This window comes from Pantherophis guttatus, chromosome 4 (assembly GCF_059756535.1).
Source record: "Pantherophis guttatus breed Tessera chromosome 4, ASM5975653v1, whole genome shotgun sequence".
Classification (NCBI taxonomy): domain Eukaryota; kingdom Metazoa; phylum Chordata; class Lepidosauria; order Squamata; family Colubridae; genus Pantherophis; species Pantherophis guttatus.
Genome location: NC_142066.1, coordinates 135,391,234 through 135,418,166, shown reverse-complemented (window position 1 = coordinate 135,418,166; position 26,933 = coordinate 135,391,234). Strand labels below are relative to the sequence as shown.

Sequence of the window (26,933 nt, the reverse complement as noted above, 5' to 3'; positions counted from 1 at the left end):
CTTCCTTCCTTCCTTCCTTCCTTCCTTCCTTCCTTCCTTCCTTAACTTTCCACAAGATAATTAAGGGGAAGGAAAAAGAAGGAGAAATAGCTTCATTTTATCATACGATGATAAATCATAAAATGGACTTGACAAGAATATGAAATATATTGTTGGAAGTAGCATATAATCTACAAGAATCGCTTATAACAAGTTTCTAAAGCTTGAAGATAAATTGGAAGCATTCAAGCACTAAGGAAGATATATTAATTATACCAGTATTTTGTAGCTCTAATTTAAATGGTATGTGAATACTATAGATTTTATTTCTACAAATTCCATGTACAACCTTCCTTACCAGATATCTACCAAATTTGACAGAAATAAGGTTATTAGTAGATTAATTTATCAAAATAAATGTGTTTTGGTAAAATAATTATTTTTTTCAGTACTTAGCAAACTTTTGGGAACAAAAATGGAAGCAACCATATGATATTTAGAAGAACTGTAGCAATTACTATATTTTTTGCTCCGTAAGACGCACCAGACCATAAGACACACCTAGGTTTAGAGGAGAAAAACAAGAACAAAAATATCAGGTGGAGCCTGAGAGGGCCACAGATAGGTGTCCTCTCATCTGCCAGCTGTGCTTATTGACTCCTACACTACAGAAAAGAGATAGAAGAGGCAGGCAAAGACAAAGACAGAAGAGACTGGGTTCAGCACTGTAAAAGGACCCGCTGCCACAGCCTAGCTGCTATTCACCAAAGGACCGGCACCATCTCCACCCACTTTTTTGGGGGAAGGAGTGCGTCTTATGGAGCAAAAAGTATGGTAACTGAGATTACTAAAATATAGTATTTACATACTTCAATGGCTAAAGGTTACATACACATTTGAGACTTAAGGTATTTTATTATACTTGTCAAGTTGCAATGGCATCAATTCTTCCGATTCAGTCTTAATATGATTTACAATATTTAATTGTAGATTATCATATTGTGTAACTCAGACCATGTTTATATATGCCATAAACCATGGTTAAACATAGTTAACATGTCTTAGCAGGGTGTGTGAACCATATCAAATTTTGTACAGTATTAAAGCAACTTGGAAGCATATTGAAACATTTGCTTTTCAATATTTTAGTATTTTTCCTAATCTTCTCTCCTAGCTTTTACCCTAACACTGCAAGAAAGTTTATTATTCTTGCTTAAAGTACATATTGCATACTAATCTACATATTTTAGTTGTACACATCAACAACACTTTATAATCATAATGCTAAAGTGAACCAGCTAAATGGAGTAAATAAAATTTTACAAGTAATGTACCGGTATGTGGTCAGATAAGGCCTTTACTATGCAATCACCATGCCTGGAATTTTTCAGACAATCCAGACAGTATTATCTTTTAACCAGTCATATATTTCCCATTAATTATACTATTGTTTCTCTAGAAAAAATCCATTAAACAGGTGTAATTGGAATAGATCTGCAATAGCTTTTAAATCATAGTACTGTTCTAAAAGGACTCTGTCTGGAATCACTCAGAGAATAGTGATAGTAATATTGGGAAATGAGATACTTGGAAGTAGCTGATAAAGAAAAAATCTATCACTATGACAAACAGAGCATGATGATGAAACAAGGCCCTATGTATTGCTAGGCTTCCTAGTGAGGTGCTGTAACATGCATGACATATGTAATTGTCACTGGAACTATGCTATTCATTTTTGCCTTCATCACAGAAAATACTCCATGCCATCCATTTTGTTTTGCTTTAAATGGAGGCTTTTACCTCTCCACAACAAGATAAATGTCAGCCTAATTTTATATAGAAAATGAACTAAGGACGCATCATCTGTATTTGCATAATATCTTTATATATGGTTATTTATTCAATCAACTCTTTCAGTTACAAATTGATTATATTTGTATCACACACTAGATTACCACATTAAACCTGGGTTCATAGAAATCCGGTTATAGTGCTAAGAGGTAGGGAATTCATTATCACTATAATTATTTTTATATTCTTCTACAAAAGCTTAACCTCTTTTCTGAATTACTCAGGTATTAGCATCCTAGCACAATGCAATGGCAACACTTCAGTAATATGGAAACCTAAGCATTGTCAGGCCTCATTAATACTAATGGGAGAGCACTAAGGAATCCCACAGTTCTACATTAGAACGAAATAGAATACTAGAAAAAAGCAAAAGGCAGGCCCCCTCCTCACTGTTGCCAAGAAAACTACATAAACACAATATATACATCCATTAAATCACTCATCCTAATTCGATTTAAACTAAAATGGGCTTCGCTACAGATTATTAAATAAAAAAACCTAATTGAGATATAATTACTCATAGTAAGGCATGAAGCACTTATTTCTGGTCAGCAGGACATATAGAAAAAATATGATTTATTATAGGGATATTTCTGAAATGACATTTTTAGTATACAAAAACACACAAGAGAAGCAAGACAGAATAAAATATATGTTAACCAACATGAGAAATTCTGGGCATAAATCTTACTCCAACGCAAAAAAGTGACATAAAACTACTTGTCATTTTATCTGTTTTCAGATTTAAGAAGGTATAAACAGGAAAGAATTCAGAGGCAGAATGAAGAAACTGCAGTGGTAAAGACGAGAAATTCCTTAGAAGAGTATATAGAAAAGTTTTACAAAAATTACCATTACCTCATTAGCATTTTTAATATTTGCAACAGCAGTGCTTTCATAACAGGATGGTGAATAACTTCTAAGGCAAAAGCTGGAAAATATATTAGTAACTATAAAACCAGAAAATAAAAAATTGCAAAATAATCATTCCAGTCCCAAGAGGCAGTAATATTATGCATACTCACTTTACCAGAAAATCCTACTGAAAACAGAACTTGGGATACACAAACTGGAGAAAACATGGACAGAATGGGATACTCGGGCATTTTTCTTGGGAGAAATGCATTAGTACCTTTTTCCAGGATGTATTTTTTAAAAATCTCTCCACATATTTTCTGGTCACCCATCCAAGTATGAATTATATTCAACCAGCTGAGCTTTTTCAAAACAAGCCAAACTTCAGGGAATATATATATATATACATATACCTATTATTTATATAAATATGTATGTGTACACCCACACACACCCTGAGCTTGTGAGCTGGAAATTTCCCAGCCTAGGTTCGAGACCCGAATGACGTGTGATGGGGTGAAATCCCGTTATTTGCCACAGCTTCTGCCCACCTAGCAGTTCGAAAGCATGTAAATGAAAGTACCATTTCAGTGGGAAGATAACAGTATTCCCTGTGTATAATCATGCTGGCCACATGACCACAAAATGTCTTGGGACAATGCTGGCTCTTCCGGGTAAAAAACAGAGATAGAGTCGGACATGACTGGACAGGGGAAACCTTTACCTTTTTTATATATAATGTTAAGTGTTGGTATGTGTGTCTGTGTGTACACAAACACACACATCAGCACTAACACATACGTATTGTAGGAAGTTAGCACCCACCCATCTCCTGAAAGAATGAAAATTCTAGGAAATATTAAAAATATTTTTAATATTATATTATATTATTATATTTTCCCTAAAGGAAAAACATTCATCATCATCCAGCAAGATTCAGCCTTGAGCCTGGGACTCAAGACAACCTAGAACAGTGATGGCGAACCTTTTCGGCATCAAGTGCCCAAACCGGAACCCCAGAAACTCAAAGACCAGCTGGCTGGTGAACATGCATGCATGCCAGAGGTGGTACAAAGGGTCCTTTCTGTGGGGATGCGCACTACTGCCAGCTGCTCTTCTGATTTCCGGCATGCACATGCGCGCCAGCCACCTGGTCTTCGCAAGTACTGGAGTGCTGGAAACCTGAAGACCAGCTGGTCTTCGAGTTTCCGGGACTCCGGCATCACGGACCTACAAAGTTACCCCTACATGGCCCCATGGGAGTCTGACAACCAATCAGAATACCTGCCCTGGACCCAAAAAACCCACGTGGTCCTGTCTACCATTAAACCATCTTTCCAAACAGTCTCCATGTTTCCAGCGTCTTTCTCCCTACTTGGAACTGAACCCAGATGGACATTTCTTCCAACAGTATGAATTATGTTCAGCCCTGCATACCTTTTTCCACCAGAGGCAAACTTCAGGGAATATCTATCCATTTTATTTACAGCTAAAAGGACAAAAAGAGGAATGTATATATCTGTATATATCTATCTTTATCTATCTATCTATCTATCTATCTATCTATCTATCTATCTATCTATCTATCTATCTATCTATCTATCTATCTACCTACCTACCTACCTACCTACCAGCACACACACATTAATGAATATGCAGGTGTGTGTGTATATGTGTGTGTATATATGCACACACACATTAATGAATACGCAGGTGTGCGTGTGTATATGTATATATATAATATATATGCACACACAATTAGTGTGTGTGTGTATGTGAGCCCAATTTACCTGCAGACGGTAATGAGATTTCGTCTCTCAACGGTTGCGTTGCGGGCATAAATGCTCTTCCTCCGAGAAGCGGCGTTGAGCCCCCCGAAGTTGAACGACGCCATCTCTCCGGCGAGGGCAAAGCAGAATTGTCGGCGCCTTTGTTCCAGAGGAGAGGGCGGGAGCAAGGGGGCTTACTCGGCCGCCACCTCTTCTTTTCAGCCCCAGATGCCACTTCGCGAGGAGACGGATAACTTTCTTTTTACGCAGCGAGTCACCGAGTTCCGCGGCGGTCGCTCAGCCGCCCCCTCACCTCTGTCCTCCTTTAAGGATGAGCTCCCAGCCGCCGAAGGCAGTCAAAGGAGGACCACAAAATTCCTTGCAGCAGCAGCAGCAGCAATAACAGAGACCGCAGAGCACCGGCCTCGCCAGCCAATCCGGAGGGCGAAAGGGCGGGCCTTAAACAAGGATGCGCTTCTGAGGACCAGCTCGCGACTTCTCCCGCAACGGAAGCGCCTGTCAGGTAAGCAGAAAACGAAGTAGATCGGGGGTCTTCGGATGGGCTGTGGGCGGGGCTAGCGCTACGCAGTTGTCTCCGGCACGAAGGGAGTATTCTAACAGCGGTTGCTGGTTCTCCTCGCGCCCAGGGTTCGTAGAGAATGGATCTGCTTATTGCCCGAGTCATTGTTTTGGAAAATCTGCAATGAGGGCGTAGCAGCGGAAATCCATCAAATGTACAGAGAGGTCTGAGGAACCCCAAAGATATATCCGCTTTACGATTATCCGCGCGGAAAACCTGCCGCGAGAGTAAAAGATATACCTACCTAATGCGGTTACCGCTATACAGTTTTCTGCTGTATAGCCATAATTGCAAGCCCGTATTGCAAGGCTGTATACATAGAAAAAATAAAGACCCTTTCGCTTCTGCCCCACAAGGATTCCTAGATATTTTTCTTCTACGATTTCAAAAAAAAATTTCTAATCTAGCATGCAGTCATGAGATCTCCTGGTGGTCTCTCAACCAATTCCTGTTTAGATATTTTGTTCTATTTCTTTCTTTTTATCCTTTTCTTTATCTTTTTCAGCCAATTTAGGTACTGTAATAGATTCAGGTTATTTAAAAGAAAAAAGCCTCGAAGCATTAATCATATTTATTCTTGCATATAATTTGTAGTCAAGAATCCTGCCCAATTATAGGCACGTTCAGACATGTAGGTGCGTACACAGAGAGATACAAGGTCAACACAATCAACCACAACTAATTTCTCTGCCAGGAAGAAGTAGGTCTAGGAAGCCTTATCGTTATTTGTACCTATATCTTTCCTTTCAGAGCTCAAGGTAAGACACCCTACAGACTGTTTCTCTCTTCACCAACTTTCCAAATGGAAGTTGAGCTGAGAATAGGGTTACTAGATATTCACTGAGAAGGATATATCCTCCTTTTGTCCTCATGTCCATTTAGGAGGCTTAGCCTTAAATCAGATATTATCCAGCTTTTTATGTATTTTTTTTTTAAAATAGGGCTGTCTTAACAACAGCATTTATTCAAACTTTTGTGAATTGTAACAGTGTAAATTGTCTGCTTTCTTTTCCTCTTCAGGAAAGAGACTATTGCCTAGCTTTACATAGTTTATTTCCTAATTTCATGGGCTTCAATCCAACCCCCTCAAATGTAGGATCACTGTAGTTTGTAGATCATCTGAGTCATCATATATAATATATTCATGTTTCAATGGTGAAATAAAAATATAGATTTGTTGGAAAAATGATATGAAAACCCAGTCTTCCTGATACTGGAAAAGCAATGTCATATACAGTACATTTAGACCTAAGGGTTTTGGGGTTTTTTTGCAGTTTTTTGCTGTAATTTTGTCAAGAAAGTTCACAGTGTGTTATCTCTGCACTCTTTTGCCTGTCCATATATCTAGTCATCCTAGTTGTGAGAGAGTGACTTGTCCAGAGCCATAGAATCAATTTTGATGGCTCTGGCAGGCATAAACATGGGTGGTTCTGCCACTGTCTGATCAACAGACGAACCTCAGCACACCTAGGGCTGATTAGAGAGAGAAATGTACCTGCATTAGGCAGGAAATTCTACTATTGGAAGTAGAATTGGAGGACAGTACTAAGCATACCCTGTAGTTTAATTTGTGTTACATAAACAACCTAACTATCCAATTTTTGAGTTAAAATTCAACCTCAGGTTAAATGGCTACTGTATATGAAGTGGTTTTGAGGGATCTTTCTTATCTTAGGCAATCCAATATCGCAACGTAATATAAATAGCAATAGCACTTAGACTTATATACCACTTCACAAGTGCTTTACAGCCCCCTCTAGGCAGTTTACAGAGTCAGTATCTTCCCCCCCAACAATCTTAAGTCCTCATTTTACCCACCTCGGAAGGATGGAGGGCTGAGTCAACCTTGAGCCGATGAGAATTGAACTGCCAAATTGCAGCCAACAGTCAGCAGAAGTAGCTTATAGTACTGCATTCTAACCACTGCGCCACTACGACTCATAAATCATTATATAATGCAAGGATGAAAAATATATAACCCTGAATTAGAATCCTCGATATTGTAGAGTCAGGGATCAGCTCTCTAAATATTGAAGTACAACAATTGTGTGCAATCCACCTTTTAGATAGATTGTAAATTGTTATAGCACCTAGTTATATGCATTTTCTGTTCTGTAAACTATGTGATGAGGCCTGTCAAAATGGATCAATCATACAAGAAATAAAATAAAACAAGCAATTTGCTTATCTATCTAAGGTCAAATTGGATAGTGTTTCTTTCTTTAATCAACATGTCAATGGATTTACATACAATTAACAACTACCTACTATATTCATTTGGAATCATCATTCTTGATCAAGAAATCCATTTTGGATTTTAAAGCTTGACTTAATTGAAAAAAAATATGTTTAGTTAAATAAAGATATTTGCAATTAGCTCTAGCAGCTATAGAAATGCATTTTAAAGATATTTTAGTATTTCTTTCCATAGACTAATTCTAGTTATCATTAAAAATTAAACATCTGGTATATGAAAGAAATAAACAAAACAATTATACTCATCAAGTACCGTATTCACCTAGACGGCTTAGAATAACAATTAGAGCTTTTATAACATAGTGTGAATAACAGAATAATCACTGGAAATAACATTGGTAGTTCCCAGTACCTTTGAATGCATAATTTCGTTATCAATTCATGTTACCGCATCTATAGCTAAATTACGGCTTGCTGAATCAACTGCAATGTCTGGGTTTGCACCAGTGGTGAAATCCAAATTTTTTTATTACAGGTTCTGTGGGTATGGCAGGGGAAGGATATTGCAAAATCTCCATTCCCACCCCACTCCAGGGGAAGGATACTGCAAAATCCCCATTCCCTCCCCATTCCTGGGGGAAGGATATTGCAAAATCTCCATTCCCACCCCACTCTGGGGCCAGCCAGAGGTGGTATTTGCTGGTTTTCCGAACTACTCAAAATTTCCGCTACCGGTTCTCCAGAACCTGTCAGAATCTGCTGGATTTCACCCCTGGTTTGCACTGGAGTATCATGCTATAACATGAACTATGAGTTTATTATATGATAGTGCTGAAATCCAAAGCAGAATCATACGCAATTATGAACCCATATATTTCTTAATTTGCTTTTTACTGTTCATTTGATTTACTTAATATCAGAAATTAAACATTAGAAATATATTTGATTTCTGAAGTCATATATTTCTTTGTCAAATTAGTTTATGCATCTAAACCAGTGATCCCCAAACTTTTGGGCACCATGGACCAGTTCCATGGAGAAAGATCAGAGGGGTTGTGCTTTCGCATACTGCCTGCATCCCGTGGATGGGGCTTTGCTTGTTTGTACAGCCCGGTTTCTGGAATGCTGTCCAGTCCACAGTGGAGGTTAGGACTCCTGATCTAAACCATTGAGTATTCCTGTTGTCACATGATAAAAAATTTGATTTAAAAAATGGCACTTGGCAACCCACATGTATTTTCAATAGCAGCAGCGTCCTAGTCATATGATCTCCATTTATCACATCTCCTTCCAAGGGGGCTTTTGACAAGCAAATGCAATAGGGGAATCTGACTTAACAACCACATGATTTGTTGAACAACTACAGTAAAAAAGATTGCAATATCAGATACAACTCAATCACTACGTCACTTACCAAGTTTCATTTTTCAATTGTGGTTACAAGTCAAAGGCTACCTGTACTAATCCTGACAAGTATATTTCCCTTCATTCACCTGTATTATAGTACAATTTAAGAATTTCATAAGAATTTACCAAAGCAATATATTATGGTGTTCAAAAAGCATCGTTTGTTGGGGCCATTGCAATTGTTTTACTTATTGAGAAGATCCACATTGTTTGCAAATTGAGTAACAGAAATGCACATAATAATAATTGAAGAAGTTGATTTAAATGAACGGTAGTAAGACATTCTGTTCATACACGAGCTTCCTCTAGTGGTAACAATGTTTTTTGCAAGTCATACTATTTGGAATTAATATAAACGTCCTCAATTGAGTCAGACTTCAAATTTATTATTTTAATCATTGCTATTGCTATAATGTATTTATTTATTTATTTTTATTTTTAAATTTTGATTTATATGCCGCCCTTCTCTGGAGACTCAGGGCGGCTTACAATGCGTTAAGCAATAGCCTTCATACTTTTGTATATTTATACAAAGTCAGCTTATTGCCCCCACAAACTGGATCCTCATTTCACCTACCTTAGAAAGGATGGAAGGCTGAGTCAACCTTGAGCCTTGGAGAGATTCGAACCAGCAGTAATTGCAGCAGATTTGAGAATCTATTGGTGCTTAAGAGACTTTTAAAAGCCATATATAAGAAATATCATGTAATTTCATTTCATCAAAAACAATAGAAATAAGCTTTTAGTACTACAATAAAATTAAAAGAGAAAGGAGAAAATGGAATATATATTATTTATCTGAAATAGTAGCCCTGTTTTTAAAGTCACAATCTGTACTATCACTACAGATTTTTATGTCAGGATATTTCTATTTTTCTGAATATTTCAACAATTTCTCATTTTAGAAGTTGAGTGGCAACAAAATAAATGGATATGCTAAATCACAATATTGTTCGTTTTTATTTTAGTTTCCTGTAGTTAGTTCTATGTTTAATTACATAATAAGTAATGGAATTTGTCATGCTCATGGTTATGGCCACACAGCAATGACACAAAAAGATCATGTCCCAATTAGCTTAGTTGTTATTCTCCTGAACATAAAGGAAAGATTTAAAGAAGAAGGGATGTTGTAAATACTATAAGGAAGTAGAGGAAGATATAGAGCAAATGCACTAAGCTATTAAAAAGTCAAGTACAATTTTTGCATTGGACTTTGAAACCCCAGCTATGGCATAAAAAAAAATGTATGATTAACAAGATTGTCATGACTGTACTGAAGCTGTGAGATTCTTACAGATTAATCAGATAGTTCAGATCCAGTGATGAGTCATTAAAAAGACAGACGACAAAAATGTCATTATACATTTTAAATTAAAAGAATAGAATATGAAAAAAGATTAAATAAAGAAGTATGAAATTTTTGGACAAGTATTGTCTCAGCATTCTGTTAGAGGAATTCTTAATTCCTGATAAAGTCAATTTTAAATATGGTTTTCTTTTATATATATTTCCCCTCCTCCCATTCTACAAACTGATACTGAAATTTTTTTTTTAATTTCTATCAAAAAACGAATTTCCTTTCACTCGTTTTTTTTACTGATATACCGGTAATTAAGCCGTACTTGTTATTCCTAAAGCAGCATCTTTAAGTGCTTATAAATATTTTTACCAGAAGCTGAAGTGAAATATACACAATGCTTCCTAATCACCTACATATAGACTGTTGTGCCTAATGTTTCTAGATAACAATTATTCTTTTTTTAAGCTTTAAGCTAAAAATTGGAGATGTAAGAGGATTTATCCTTTGTAGAAAGTGGTGAAGGGTGGGAGGGTACTTTATACAATTACCAGATATCCTGTGCTTTGTGGAATGCCCTGTTTTGATATTATTTTGTGAAGTGTTGGGAATTTAGCCAGGCTAAAAATTACCAAGATATGTTATGGTTCAATAATTCAAACATTAATTCAACTGAAATATTTTAATTTCACCAGTTTCAGTTCCATTGGCCTTAAAGTTTAAATGAGCTTTAAATAACTAATTATATATTTAATACAAAGTGATTTCAAATATTAATTATTTCGCAGTTTTTCTTAATCTTTGGAAGTTTAAAATATAATTGGTAAACTTCAACTCCCAGAATTTCTCAGCTAGTATGTAAATTCTAGTTTACTGTGGCATAGTAATAAACCTATTAGCAAAATACGATTTCATTTGTTTTTAAATCACTAACTATGTTATTACTGAATAATTTAGCTTACAACAATTATATATTTACTGTACATACATGCATACAGATAGACATACAGGGAAATAGTGAGTTCTAGTCCCATCTTAGCTTGTTTAGAAAAAGTTCTCCAAAATTCTTCCTACTCAACATAGTGAGGGCAGTTTTAAGAGAGCAAGACTGATGCATATTATCCTACGCTTCTGTTACAGGTTTGGTTAAAAAGTTCCTAATTTACCACCAAATATGAAGTAATAAACCTTTGCAAGATTCATGGGAAATAGTATCTTATAATTTGATTATCACTAAGATAGCATCTCTTACCTAGATGAGAATATTATTTCATCATTAATGGTAAGATTAAGTACAGGTAGTCCTCATTTACTGACCACAGTTGGGTTGACAATTCTGTCACTAAACATTGTGATTATACAGTGAAATGTCACATGACTGCACCAACTTATGACATTAGCTCCAGCTGCAGTTAAGCAAATCATCTTCAGTCGATCAAGTTTTCTGCCAGCTTCCCACTGACTTTCTTTGTTGGAAACTGGCTATGAAGATTGCAAATGACAATCATGCAACTGCAGGACACTTCAATTATCATAAATGTGCACTGGTTGCCAAGTGCCTGAATCACAATCACATGACAGGGAACATTGGATAACTGCAACTTTGAGTCATAAACCTCTTTTTTCAGTGTTGTCATAACTTCAAACAGTAGATGTACAAGTGGTCAGTAAGCAAGGACTATCTGTAAAAATATTTTGTGTACATTAAAAATATTTGTGTAGGTACAAGGTTTTATAAATGTTTTTTCAGTGACAAACACAATCTCTGGGAGAAGAGCATACTTAGAATTGGTATTTATTGCCATCCTGGTTAAAAGGTTAATATGTGACACATAGATTTAGTGCCACTATATTTCTTTTCAAGTTCATTTTCAAGTGCAATGAATAAGATTTACGGAAGTTCATGTATAGGTCTGTGAAGTTCACATACTGATTAGCCAAGCTTCCAATCTTGCCAAAAAGTATAAAGTAACATCAGTTTTGTTTTGTTTGAATTTTTTTCCCTTCCATAATAGCTAGTAAAAGAAACATAAATGAAAATAAAATGAAAATCAGAAAAAGTATTATTAAGAAAAGAGTTATTTGCAAATTACTGGTATACTCTTCCAACCCATAGAAGGAAGCATTTCTTTTTTAAGATTGAACTCTTAGCCAGAGACCCTCTACTGTGGCTCCACCTTTGACTTGAACCATACTGCTTATTGAAATAGGTACAATAATGCTCCCTACTTGTAGCCTTAAGTTCCTGGCCAATTTTTATTTCCAAGTTTTAGCATGTATGTTTTTGCACCATGCTTTGAATATGTACAGAATGCTTTGGCTTCAACACATCTGATATGGTGTTGGCATCACTTGATATTTTCAATTCAAGAAACTTTCTTTTAAACATGATAATGTTTAATTTATTTCATTATTTCCATTTTGCTTTTCATGGGTTATTCTGATTGTATCATTTTTTAAATTAAAGTTTATTATACAAAACACGAAACCAAAATAATAGAGGAATACAGAAGGAAAAAGAAAGGGGAATAAGATAAAAGGTAAGAAGGCAAGAAAGAAAAGCAATGACTTCCAACTTTTTTCCCATTCAATAAATACAATACAAATACAAAATATAGTTACAACTTCAAGTTTTTATTTATACATAATAAGAAAAATCTAATTTTTCCAAGCTCTTTGTCCAATAGCCCTAAAAGGAATATACAAAATGTGAGGGTGTACTCACTTCTGTGACATACTGTATGATATAACTGTACACACACACACACACACACACACACCTATATATATATATATATATGAAATCACAATCCACTAGTTTCTAGGTTTTTTTTCAGGCAGCCAGCAAGCACCCTGCTGCCCATTGGGAAACTAAGGAGATAGATAGACTAAGTCTGAAATAGGTCTATCTTAGTCTCTTTAGTCTCCCAATGGGCAGCAGGGTGCTTGTTGGCTGCCTGAAAAAAACCTAGAAACTAGTGGATTGTGATTTCACTGAACTAGGACTGCATAAAAATCTTGGTTTACGTAGGAAGAACCTGGCTAAAGAGAAATACATACATACATACATATACATATACATATACATATACATATACATATACATATACATATATGTGTTTTTCCTCTAGCCAGAGCAATTGCTCCTGGAAGCACGAAGCCGAGAACACCAGCCTGAAGATGACGAATGAGACTTCGTCGAAACGTCACCAAGACACTTCCAATTTTACGTGGGAGAAGACCTGAATAACCAAAGACCTACATATATATATATATATATATATATATATATATATATATATATATATATATATATATATATATATATATAGCCAGGTTCTTCCTACGTAAACCAAGATTTTATACACACACACACACACACACACACACACACACACACACACACAGTGTATGTGAGTGTGTATATATGTATGATTTAAAACATAAATATGGCCCCAGTATATCTTTGCTTTATCACAAGTCAACCAAAAATGAAAAAAGTGCCTTTACAGTTATATTTCCAACAAATGGTTGAAAAATCTTTATATAAACCTTAGCAACATATTCATCATTGGCATACAATACAATTTCAAATTCAGTTTTCTTCAAATTCAAAATCATGGCTTTTCTTATCAATGTTAATTCCAAGTTAAATCTTTTAGCAATAGCACTTAGACTTATATACCACTTCCTTGTGCTTTAAAGCATTGCCAAAGCAGTTTCCAGAGTTAGCAACAATCTGGGCCCTCATTTTATTGACCTCAGAAGGATGGAGTGGTGAATCAACCTTGAGCCAGTCAGGATCGAACTTATCTAATATCTATTCAAAACATCCAAGACTAAAATTTAAAAAATGGAGACGAGACAATCTTGTCTTGTACCCTATTGGGCCTCATATAGCTTAGTTAATTCTCTGTTGACAATAATATGAACATACTGAGATGCCTAAATCAACTTCATCTTAAATGAATTTCTCAGGTTCTGATTATATCATTAAGGAATTTACTTTTTTTGAGGAAGATATTAATTCTAGGGAAAAGATTTCTCTTTAGATTATAGAGCTCTCTAAAGATTAATCAGTTAAATTGCAAAGGAACTAATTATGAGGCAAAATATAACTCTGAAAACAAAGAACATGATTTGGTGGATTATATGAATTTGTATACTATACCATCTTATAAGAACTCTTTCCAATTAATGTAATATGATTTTACATAATATGGTTTATGGAAATTAATCCATATTTTTATTTGTGATTACTCAGATAGTTCAAGATGATTACATTATACTTTTTCTTCACAGTTTGATAGATATCTCTAATGAATGTTTTCCCAAAGGATAAAATATGCACTCCAGTACTACCAACCAGATTCAGTGTTACAGTACATGATATCTGGTGATCAGTATTAATAAGTGGTACCAAAGACTTGGAAGTTGTTCTTAATGGAACAATTAATAGAATAGTCACATGGTTTAAGCAGTGCCACGAAATAGACAATTTTACTGAACATTGATTTCCATTGATTGTATGCCTTTTTCTTCTAATACAATCCTATTTAAAAGTACTAAAAGCCCCACTAAATTCAATAAAATTTACTCCAGGAGCTCCCTATACTCTATGTGCTTATATTTCTGACCAATGAAATAATTTAAGATCTGTTTTCCTGATTGTTGTTATATTTGCATGTTTCTTTTCTTACTCTTTTTCCCTCCATCCTTTCTCTTCTTATCTCTTTAATCCCTGCTTAATTATATTTTCTGAAGAATCAATAGAAAACATTTCCTCAAAATAATAAAGGACAATGCAATATTTTCCAGCTCAATTCCTTTTTTTTTTTTTTTTTGACATTGATTATTTGTTCTTCAGGTATTCTATGAAGAGTTGTCAATGTAAATTCTCAGTCATCCAAGCAGAATTGCCTGAAAGTTGAGTCATGGCAACTGGTCTATTTTTCTTGTAGTTTGAAACATTTTGCTGCTTAATGAAATTGAGTAGGGGAACCCCATATATGTTTATGTTTATGTTTTATTAAATTTGTATACTGCCCTTCTCCCGAAGGACTCGGGGTGGTGAACAGCCAAAATTAAAATACATACAGTAGAAAAATTAAAATAAATTAAAACAGAATTAAATCAGTTTGGCTTCCCTAAATTTTTTAAAACCCTTTACCGATAAAATAGCTCATTAAAATTTTAAGCCAGCCCAGCTTGCTGGAATAAGAAGGTCTTCAACGCTCGGCGGAAATTACGGAGGTCCGGGATCAGTCGTATTCCTGGGAGTAGCTCGTTCCACATGGCGGGTGCCCCCACAGAGAAGGCTCTCCCCCTGGGGGTCATCAGTCGACATTACTTGACCGATGGCACCCTGAGGAGATCCTCTCTGTGGGAGCGGATTGGCCGGTGGGAGGTTATCGGTGACAGAAGGTGGTCTCGTAGGTATCCGGGCCCTAAGCCATGGAGCGCTTTAAAGATGAGAACCAATACCTTGAAGCGCACCCGGAAGACCACCGGGAGCCAGTGCAGCTCGCACAGGAGAGGTGTTACATGGGAGCGCCATGTCACCCCCATAATTACCCGCACGTCTACATTCTGGACCAGCTGGAGCCTCCGGGTGCTCCTCAAGGGGAGCCCCATGTAGAGAGCGTTGCAGTAGTCCAGGCGAGAGGTGACGAGGGCGTGAATGACCGTGCATAAGGAGTCCCGATCCAGAAAGGGACGCAATTGGCGTATCAGGCGAACCTGATAAAAAGCCCCCCTGGCCACAGCCGTCATATGCTCTTCTAAAGACAGCCATGCATCCAGGAGGACGCCCAAGTTACGAGCCCTCTCTGTGGGGGCCAATGACTCACCCCCAATAGCCAATGATGGTGCCAGCTGGCTATATCAGTACGCCGGCAGCTACAGCCACTCCATCCCCCAGGCCAGGGTGTTTTATTTCTCATGTAATCTGAATAGACTTGTTAAGTGAATAGGCAGAGAGTCTTTGGGATGCAAATGTTCCAACTCTTAAATCCTTTCCACTAGGTAAATCATTAAGTTTGGCCTTAATTAGCCACAATTCCTTAGTTATAAGAGCCCTGAAGAGAACTTGAATCCAAATTATAATCATCTTTAAATTAGACTCAGAAACAAATAAATCACCAATACAGCACCCAGAATTATCCTTTAAACATAGCTCTAACTGATCAGCAAGTAGGATATCTCATTTTTTCACAACCTGAATTTTCTGAGATATCTTCAAGCAGCCCAAATTAGATCATGCTGCAATAATCCTATCTGGAGACAATGAGGGCAGGGGTTACTATTCCCATAAACCACTTTCAAAATGGTCACAAATGGCATGTTGGGCAAAGCTTGATGAAGGATTCTCTCACCACATATTCTATCTACTACATAAGCAGAAGTTCTAAATCCAAAAGAATTCTCAAGGCACAGATCAGTTTTTCAGAGGGAGTGTGGACCTGGTGTGAGTTTATTTCATCCCATCCAATCTCTTAGAACTCCCAATCACCAGAGCATTTTTTGTGCAGCCTCGGGTAGAGATGTATTAAGCATAGATTATACCTTACCCAAAACCAACCCTTGATCCCTTTCAGTGGTTTCATGAGGCTATTGAACAACATATCAGAGGAGACCAAGCTCTATGGCATTCCATACAAGACTTGATCACTCTTTCTCTATGATTACTCACTGAACTCCCTGCTCTGAAAGAAATAGAACCATTGTAAGACAGTCTCCTTCCACTCCAAATCTCGCAAGAGATACAGAAGGATACCATGCTTGATTATACCTAAGAGGTTTTATAGAATCTGGTAGATCTTATTCCCATCACCCAAACCTCAAGGGCAATTTGAAATCTGATGGGAAAAGATTGAAAAATAATGTTTCATCAAGATTTGATGTAATGTCCCAGAACTTTGTACAAAAAGTTTTTTCCTAAACCAGGAAGTTTGAAAACCAGGCAAAAGTTGTCTGGCGCAAAAGTTGACAGAGGGCACAATTCCCTCTGTCAAGGCTGAAGAAACAATCATACCATCCTTGCCCCTCCCCCCCAAATTTATAGATTGCAGTATTCACATTAAATATGAATACTGCAATCTATAAATTGAGGTGGGCAAGGGGAATATTTCTCCTTTTGGAATTTAGGTTTAGACATATCCCAGATGACATTACAAGACTTTCTGCTGCCATGTTGTACCCAAACAGAGGCCAGGCCAGAGGAATGTCAGCATCTTTTTCAGCAAAATCACTAAGTGGCTCAGTGGGAGAACCTTGGGACAGATAATCTGAGGACTATCATTATATGATATTCTGTGATACAATAAGAGTGAGAAGTACTGCTTCTTTTTTCTTTTTTTTTTTGAGTTTATGTATTTATTGGGATCCTGCCTTTATTATTTTTACAAATAAGGTGGAGAACATATGCAACAAAACAAAGGAGAACGCCTGCAAGAAGACAAGGTCTTCTCCCAATGGTGACATCTTCCTCCTCTTTTCTCCCAACAACAACCCTGTGAGGTGGGCTAGACTGAAAGTGCGGCTGATTCAAACTTGAACTCTGCTCTCTTGCTTTCAACCCGGTGCCTTAATCACTGGATCCCCTTCATAGACTGCTATAAGGTCGCAGCCCCAGAAGAGCCCCTGATCTCCGCCTGCATCAATACAGAGAGGGCAACGAGGGAGCCGCCTGAATTGGTGACAGAGCCAGCATGATGCAGGTTGGGCGCAGGAGATGCTGGAAGTTGAAGTCCGGGAGGGTTTCTCCAGAGGCCTGGGAGCCAGAGGCCTAGTTTTTTTTTTTTTTTTTTTTTTAAAAGAAGTACTGCTTCTTTACTTCCAAACCTGGACTTTTCCATTCTTCCCTACCTTCTTTTCCCCTTTCTTCACATACCTTCTCTTTACAGCTACTCAGTCTTTTCACTTCAAGTCAAATAGAGCATCAGAAATTCAATGACCTACAATAGACTCATCCTTTGGGAATCTTTTACTCTCTACTTAAGAATCTACCAATGAGGATTGCATAGTGACAAAGAGCTCTAGAATGATGCTGCCTTCTCAGTGTATTTTTTTTAAGCCTTTGTAAACTTGCTACTAGTTGTTGGGCTTCAATTGCTTTCTGCTTTCTTTTAGTAATAGAAAGAGAAAAACATTTGTCAACTTTTAGGCTTGCTTCTTAGCTTAGCTTAGAGAAGTGGGAAGGGACCACAATGGCAATTGGTACTACTGATAACTATCACCCTGACCTTTATTCTAGGGCTGCCTAGTCAGATATAAGAGGCCTGGTGATGGGAACAAGAGGTCTTTACACAATCATTAAATACAATCATTAAACAAGCTATGCCTTAGTGCAACATTTGCCCTTGCTTTCCTGCAGATCTGAGATTGGGAGAGTACTCAAAGAAAGGCTTCTTTCAATTTGTCATGTTCCTAAAGTAAGCTTTGTTATAACTCATGAAACACCCAACTTAAAAGAACTTCTTGAAGAAATGAAACAAAAACTTAAAAGATATTTTTTTAGTTCCAGGCTTTTGATTTCTCAATGACTTTCAACAATGAATTCCAACACTTAAAAGCAAATAATCAGAAACAGATTTCCCGTAGTACAAGAAACAAGCACTTGTAAGGGACAAGGTGGGAGATAGTGCCAAACATGAAAGCCTATGTGATTGCAGTCACATTTCCTCCCTGACAATCATCTACAATCTTGACAAGAACTATTGAAAAATACATGGAAACAACACCTGCTGGTCATAGCAGGTGGTGTATCTAAAAACAATGCCCTACATTCAGTAATATATTTTATTTATATATTAAAAATTGTCCATTCAGGGACTAAAAAGATCCCAAAGTGCAAGCAATTCAGCATAAAAATACACACACACAATTTTTGTATGACTAGTTCCAACAAATATGAACATTAAAACTCACTATATGCCCACTCCAATAATTCAAGATTCGGTTTTTGAAATATTATAGCCAATTTTATTCAGTGGATGCTATACACATTTTCTTTAAAGGTAGTAAAATTAAATAAGAATCTTCATTGATAAGTAATTCCAACTGTATTCCATAATAAATATTGCTACAAATAGTCCTTAACAACCTTTTGTTCAGTGACTGACTGAAATTTCAGTGGTGCTGAACAAAGGGACTTACGACCTGTACATGAAATTATGGCTACTATAGTGTCCTTATTATCGTGTGAACAAAATTTAGGTGCTTGGCAATCTGTTTATAACCAACCACAGGGATTTTCTAGCACCTCCTGTCTATTTTTCCACCCATCCCACTTTGCTGGTCTCTTGTGCCTGCTATCCCCCATTTGGCTGGAATCCATAGGCCTTGGGCCTGCTTCTTGCCCCGCTAGGTCCACATTACCTCCCCCCCCCACCTCATATTTCACTTCAGTTTTCTGAAAATTGCTTCAGGAAAGAGAACTAAACAATCCACCACATGGACGTCCTTTATAGAAGTGGCATGGTGCCATCCCCAAAACGGGCACCACTTTAGAAGAGGACACAATTCTCAACTTGCATAGCTTCATTTAAAAAATTTTATAAGATGATTCATCTTTCTTCCCTTAACAGATAAAAGTTAAATGATTATCTAATTGCATAACCATCTGACAGGCTGATATTACTTAGCACCAAATGATTCATATCCTGATTCACATCATATAGGGTAATAAAAGAAGCTTGTGTAATCGAATATTTCATAACAGGTATTGATTAATATTTACCCAGCAAAGGAGTGGAACCTTTCTTAATATTCAGTCTAGAATTCAGAACTTTAAAGGTCTACATAATTCCATGAGAATTAATTTCCCAGGAAAAATAACTAATGAAAGGGATATTTGGAACTTTTGTTCTTCAACATCTGGAAAATCACAGGTTTTCAAATCCATTTCATTCCCTGTTTATACAAAACACATAACATTGGGCTGAATATATGATAATCTGAACTTCTTTAAAGAGTACGCAATTTTATTCTTACATGTCCCATCTTATTCAAGATGATGTACTCTCTTCATTATGATTTTAGGACTGGAAGTTTTATTATGCAACAATATTTGCATAATTGTACAAAATAATTGTATTGGAAACTTTATTACATTGTAGTAAATTTCATCGTTTATATTGAAATCTAAAGATTTGATAAGCCTAGGTAGACTGATTTGATATATTTTCCCATACGTTCTGCAGGTTTTAATGTAGCAATTCTAATTTTTTATTTAGCAAAGTGCTAAGGCAATTCTAATTTATTATATGTAGAAGCTATTAATCAGTCCAATTTGATGTAGTTCCTATGAATCTGTACAGATTTTGCTACACTTTTTGAAAAACCAGATAGGTAGTCCTCAACCTATGACTACAATTGAGCCTAAAATTTCTGTTGTTAAGTGAGACATTTGTTAAGTGAGTTTTGCCCTATTTTACACCTTTCTTACCACAGTTAAGTGAATCACTGAAGTTGATAAATTAGTAACCTGGTTGTTAAATGAATCTGGCTTCCCCTTTGACTTTGCTTGTCAGAGGGCCGCAAAAGGTGATCAAATGACTTTGGGACACAGCAATGGTCATAAGTATGAACCAGTTGCCAAAGGTTGTAACTGTGGAAAATGGTCATAAGTCACTTTTTCTCTAACTTTGTACCTTGGAACAGTAACTAAGTGAACTGTTGTAAGTTGAGGACTACCTGTATACTTGAATTGGATCAATGACCTTCCCATAAACTATCTTGCTTTGTTTCATCTGTTGTTGGATCTGATTGATGGCCATAACATTTCTACACTACAATACACCACAATTCTCATTATGTGTGGAAGTAAGAAATGTTTGATACAATGTCTGTACAAGAATTTATTTTAGCAGATTTGTTAAAAAGTTAATAAGAATTGAAATACTAAAAAGGACAAGAGATGATGGATAGCTATGTAATACCTCTCAATATGGGAATTGCCTTATTAGAAGTTAGAAAAAAGAGGTAGAAAGTAGAAATGGGGAAAATATAATTATGTATACTGTTACATAAAATAACACACTATAACTACAATGTATGTATATATATAATTTATTTTAGTCAATTAGCAATAGCACTTAGCACTTAGACTTATATATCACTTCACAGTGCTGTAACAGCCCTCTCTAAGCGATTTACAGAGTCAGCATATTGCCCCAACTATCTGGGTCCTCATTTTATCCACACGGAAGGATGGAAGGCTGAGTCAACCTTGAGCCGCTTAGAATAGAACTCCCAAGTTTGCCTGGAATAGTGTATTCTAACTACTGCACCTCCACAGCTCCAATTATTTAATTAATCAAGTGAACACTGGGACACTTCTCCTGACTGCAGTCTTAGTAAGATAAAAAACAGAAAGTGAAACATACATTTGAAATGATCCCATACAAAAAATGCTGCACAACTACTTGTTTGCATCTTTTCATATGTTCTCTGGGAGAAAAAATAGAACCAGCAATTGGCAAATATAAAAAAGTCACAAATGCAAAATCAAGATCTCATTATCTGAATTTTGTTGAATTCAGTGAATTGAAAGGAGCAATCAGACAAACAAACTGTCCTAGAAGTATCATAGTGTACCAACAAAGGGGCTAAATTTGGTACCAGTCTAACAAATTAATGAAAATATTTCTAATTTGGAATATCAATGCTTTGTAACAACCTGGGTATTACAGTTTGTTGAGTGAGGCTTTTCTTGGGATATGATCTTTGCAAATCACACAGAAACACAGCAAGCATTTTGAGACTTGAAATTCTCATTTTAGAATGCTCCACTTCAGAATTCTGACATCAAAACAGACTTCATTTTAGGAATATATTAAAAAATTTACAGAAGCATTTGGATTTTACATGGCTCAGTGTAGTGTATTTTAGTATCACTAGCATTTTTTAAAGGCTGTTGCTGAATTATTCAATGAATTATATCTTGCTTTGAAATGTATAGTATAAGAATGGGTAGAAATATTTAGCTAAATAAATAAGTAAATTATGTAACCTTAATAAGTTTGCCTTCGGAAGTTGTGGGAGATTCATCATTAGAGGCTTTCAAGAAGAGATTGGACTGCCATTTGTCAGAAATGGTGTAAGGTCTTCTACTTGGGCGGGGGGTTGGACTAGATGACCTTAAGGTCCCTTCCAACTCTGTTAATCTACACTCCATGAGAGAGAAAGGGAGGCTATCAGTCAAATAACATAGCAACACTGCTTTCTCCCTGTCTTTTCTTAAGGTTATTTTTTATTCCCCTTTTATTTATTTATATTATTTCTTACCTCTATTTTCCCTCCAAATATTTATTCTTCTTTTGTTCTTTATTATATGTAGAAATATAATATATATGTTTGAAAATTATTGCTACACTCCAATCCTACCATCCACACAAAAAACCCCAAGACATTAGGACATTGATATTCTGATCACTATTTGGAGAAACAAATGCTGATCTTCAAAGGCATAAATTTAAGGTAGGGGCTTTTTTTAAAGGGTGGAGTTAAGAGAGCAAGAGTTCATAAGCGTCAATTCAAGCTTTGTTAAATATTAGTTATGGCAGAGGTGGAGATCAATTAGCATGAACTTAACTTTCCAGGATAGAACAAGGACGAAGGGGAAGGGCTACTGCTGACAGTTATCTTCCACAATAAACGGTTCCTTTATAACAGCTGGGTGTAACTGAACAAATTCTTTCTACCAATCTACAGCCTCTGATCACACCATAATCCTTAGGCTCCAAATAATTCAAAGACAAAAGGCAATCAGTATATCCAAAATAGTAAGTCTGTGTTTTTATCTTTTTCACTGAATTATATAGACTGGGCACTTAACTACTGTGTTTAAAAAGAGGGGGAAAGATAAGTTATCTAAAAACTGCTTATGTTCTCTCCCTGGCTGAACTTTCAGAAGCCAAGAATCACACTTCTGTCATGTTTGGGCAGATGGTATTCATTTTGTTAACAAAATGAGCTATTAGCATTGTCAATGTCAAGTCTTACGATAGCTGGAAATTATGAATTATAAAATTGTAAACAATTTTCCATCTTTGCTGTTATTGGTGCCTTTTGCTTTTTATTTATGTTATTTTATGCATCGCTTCTCATTTTTCCTCTGTGTAAACTACTGTCCACTAAACTAAAAAACACCAACATACCTGCTAATATTACAAATCTGGATACAGGTTCCTGAAATAATATCCAACATTCTGATTTCTTAGGATTATTCCAAGCACAGAAAATGCGTAAATGTATGGAGCAAAAGCATCCAAGATAATGCTTTATTTAATCAACCAAATTACTGAATAATGGTTTTTAATATTATTTCCATTTTTAAAAAAAAAATTCTAAAAATTGTTCGTGTTTCTGTTCTTAGTTTAGTGGCAGCATATTCCTTTACACAATAAATTGGTTTATCATTTAATTTCCTGAGAAATTTATTTTTTCTACAGGTAGAAATGGTTTCTGAAAAGGAAGGAAAGAAACATATTAATGGAAATGTTAATGATGAGAATATTGTGTTTGAAGATGCTTCTCGAAGCCAAAAGTAGGTTTTTCAATTTTAGTTGGCTGATTTTTCGCATTTGCAGTTGATGCATTTATCTGTTTTATGCTGTACAATTCGTTCTCTATTAGAGGCCAAACATCCATTCAAAATATACCACTTTCCAGAGCTAACTTCTATATTCAACAAGTTTATTGTCATATCATGGATTATAACCTAACACTAATATTTTATTTATTATTATTAAATTTGTTTGCTGTCCATCTAGAGGTGATTCTATATTCTCTATATACTCTAATATTTAGTGTTGTGAATTTCTTAGTATACCTTGTTATTCATCCACTGTAAAAGGGCATTGGGATCCTCTATGGCTTTACTGAGCTTTCATTATAGTACAGTGACTTTATTTATTTTTTCTCTATTTCAATCTTGCTCTGGTTTTTTTTCTTTACATTTTTCAAAAGTTTTGTTGAAAACTGCCTGCCTACAGATTTTCAGCAAGAGAATTATTTTTTTCAAAAATGAAATATTGTTTAAGAAAACCCTGTGTTACTTACATTCTGCATCATCATCAACTTCTGACAAACTGGTGAAAGTATACAAATATAGCTGGCTATTTATATTGCATTCATGTTTGTTTTTGGTAGCCGAGAACATTCAGTGGGACAAACATATTGTTGCCACTTTCGGTCCTTCCTCCCTATTAACCCTATTTGTAGATAGGCATAGATTCAGCAGCTGTTATTTTTCCTATCATATCCCTCTGGAATACGGACAAAATACTCCTGAGTTGCAATAGAGTTTATTTTCCTGGAAATAAGAACTTTGGTCTTGTTAAATTGTCAGCTTCTGTTATAAGTATACACTCCAAGATCCTTATATTTTCTCTATATTGCTATATTGTTGTATTTACACATCAGTTGATAAACAGTAGTTCATTTAAATCCTAGTTTGAACCTGGTTCAAAAGTTAAAATGACTTAGTAAACATATAATGCTAGGCAATTAGATTATAAATCACAATGGCTGTACTCACTCAGCACAAAACCAAGCAAAACATGTATGGCACAGTGGAAAAACTCAGTTATCAAAATAATAGGAAAATTTAAATGCTTTTTTCCTGCTTGACAGTGTTCATGAATCAGTTTCAGATTTAGAGAATTATAATTATTTGAGAACTCATTGATTTCAATGATTTTTGAACTAGGTTTTATTTCCCCAAAATGAAAAAAACAAATTAAATTGAAAAGGATCAGGTTTCAACATTCTCATGTATCAATATTGAATGAAATCTTAAAACATAACTTTCATATTTGATGTAATTATTTGAGAAATATTACATGGAATAAGAATACATAAGTCACCCTGTAGTGAGATGGGCAGCAAATAAATAAATAAAATACTTAAATAAGTTATACATAGTGTCATAACTTAATGTACTAATAAGTAATTCATTATTTATTTGAATGTATTCTGATTTAGGTCAATTAACAGAGAATCCAGAACCAAAGAAAAAAATGCAAAAATAAACAATAAAATAGCATCATATAATAGTAATTAATATTAAAATGAATTATGAGAAACCAACAATGGTTCAAAATAAAACATATTAAACATAGCTCCTGACACTGTTACATTGTTTCAAATATTAAAGTATGCTATTTCTGAAAAAATGGATTTTGATTCTTTTTGTCATGCTAAATTAACATTATGAATAGTGCAGATTTTAAAGCACCCTAGTTAGGATCATTAGCACTTTCATTTTCAGAGACACCTAAAGTATGAGAAGTGCAAATTATGTTTATTATTTTAATTGTATAAATATTTTTCTTTATAGAAAAAAATGAAATTTGACTATATATTATTTTATAGGAAAAAGAAAAAAACCAAGGAAAAAATTAATATGGTCAGCCTATTTGCAGTGGTAAGTTTTAAAATCTGGTTGTTTTATTTTGTTTTGTTTTGGTGCCCTAAAGTCACTGACTGCCTGGATTAATGCATGCAGTTTTCTTGTCAAGATTTCAGAAGTTGTTTGCCAATGCCTGCTTCTTAGAACTGACTTGCCCAAGATAAACCTGCTGGCTTTGTTCTTAGGCAGGATTAAAACACTCTTATATTTCTAACCTGATATTTTAACCACTACATGAAACTAATTCTTTTTTAAATTTACAATTAAAATACCAAAAATTTTTAATGTGTATGTATGTGTATTCAATGAAACTAAATAAAAACATTCATTCTGTGAATATTATGTGAAATTTGTTAATTTGTATTCAAGCTATTTTTTAAAGAAGGTACCAGATAACATTGTTTTAAAGCAGAGGTCCCCAGCTCCCAGTCCGTGGACTAGCACCGGGAAACTGGGCCGCGCAAATGAGCACAGCCCCATTCTCCAGATGCAGGCAGCATGAGAAACCACGTCCCCTCTGGTTCACAGAAAACCTTTCTTCATGGAACTGGACCCTGGTGATCAAATGGTTGGGGGCCACTGTTTTAAAGTATTAATATAAACCACATTATATTATGTTTTCCTAATTTAATGCAAGAATATGACAAAATAAAAAGTCAATGAATGTTGCTTGTTAGTTGTGGAATTATCTCATAGATGTATATGTTCTACTTGTATGACAGTTATCAATAAGTGGACAATTTTTTGCCTTGTGGATAATTTGCTTTACAGTTTCGTTACTCCGATTCCCTGGATAAATTATTAATGATAATGGGTGCTATTTTTGCAGCCCTTCATGGGGCTTCCCTTCCAGTTATGATGATTGTTTTTGGAGATATGACAAATACCTTTGTTGGATCTGGAACTCTTCCTCTAGGTAAGAGGAGTCAATAATATCATGAAAAGAATGCAAAGACAGAGAGAATTGAAGCATGTATCTTTTACAGTGGATATCTAAGAAAACTGCCAAACATTTTTTTAGACTCTTAACTACTGGCGTTGGCTAGAGCAGGATTTACAACAAGAGCATTCTATTCTTAAATTGCTGACAAATGGCTGTCCAGAATGGTATAAGTTCTTCTACTTGGGCAGGGGGTTGGACTACAAGACCTCCAAAGTCTCTTCCAATTCTCTTATTCTATATATCCATGTAAGACTGATACTGATAAGTGAAGAAACTTAGACAAATGTACATGATAAACACAATAAATATAGATCAATATATCTAGCACCAATAATAAATGTTATATACAAATTAAAATTATTAGAACCAAAACTAGATTGACTGTAAAGAATAATCTTTGGAGCTTGTAAGCACTGGTAGAAACATAGGAAATCAGCCTATGCCAAATTAAATTTTGGAATCCTCTTGTACAAGGTCATATTCTAAAAATAGATAGGACCAAAATAAAAAATAGTATGTGAGCCACTGAAAATCATATGCAGGCCCATTTAGTGGTACTGTAAAAAAAGACTGGCACTTTCAAATAACAATATTCATTTAAAATAAATATATACATTTAAGGACAGAAGTTAACATTTTGT

The 26,933-nt window shown here is 35.5% G+C and overlaps 2 protein-coding genes across 3 annotated transcripts in view; one reads left to right on the top strand and one right to left on the bottom strand.

Annotated features, from left to right (window-relative positions):
• Positions 1-4,915, bottom strand: part of RUNDC3B (RUN domain containing 3B) — a 65,258-nt gene extending 60,343 nt beyond the window's left edge. The window contains exon 1 of one of the 2 annotated variants that reach the window (XM_034402456.3): positions 4,476-4,915. In XM_034402456.3, coding sequence (XP_034258347.1) covers positions 4,476-4,579 — 104 coding nt within the window. In that variant the 5' untranslated portion in view covers positions 4,580-4,915. The remainder of the gene's footprint in view (positions 1-4,475) is intronic. The other variant, XM_034402457.3, reaches the window with a different exon arrangement.
• Positions 4,709-26,933, top strand: part of ABCB1 (ATP binding cassette subfamily B member 1) — a 65,162-nt gene continuing 42,937 nt past the window's right edge. Inside the window, exons 1-5 of the mRNA XM_034402292.3 lie at positions 4,709-4,977; positions 22,649-22,719; positions 23,389-23,483; positions 25,313-25,364; positions 26,121-26,265. Coding sequence (XP_034258183.2) covers positions 23,395-23,483; positions 25,313-25,364; positions 26,121-26,265 — 286 coding nt within the window. The 5' untranslated portion in view covers positions 4,709-4,977; positions 22,649-22,719; positions 23,389-23,394. The remainder of the gene's footprint in view (positions 4,978-22,648; positions 22,720-23,388; positions 23,484-25,312; positions 25,365-26,120; positions 26,266-26,933) is intronic.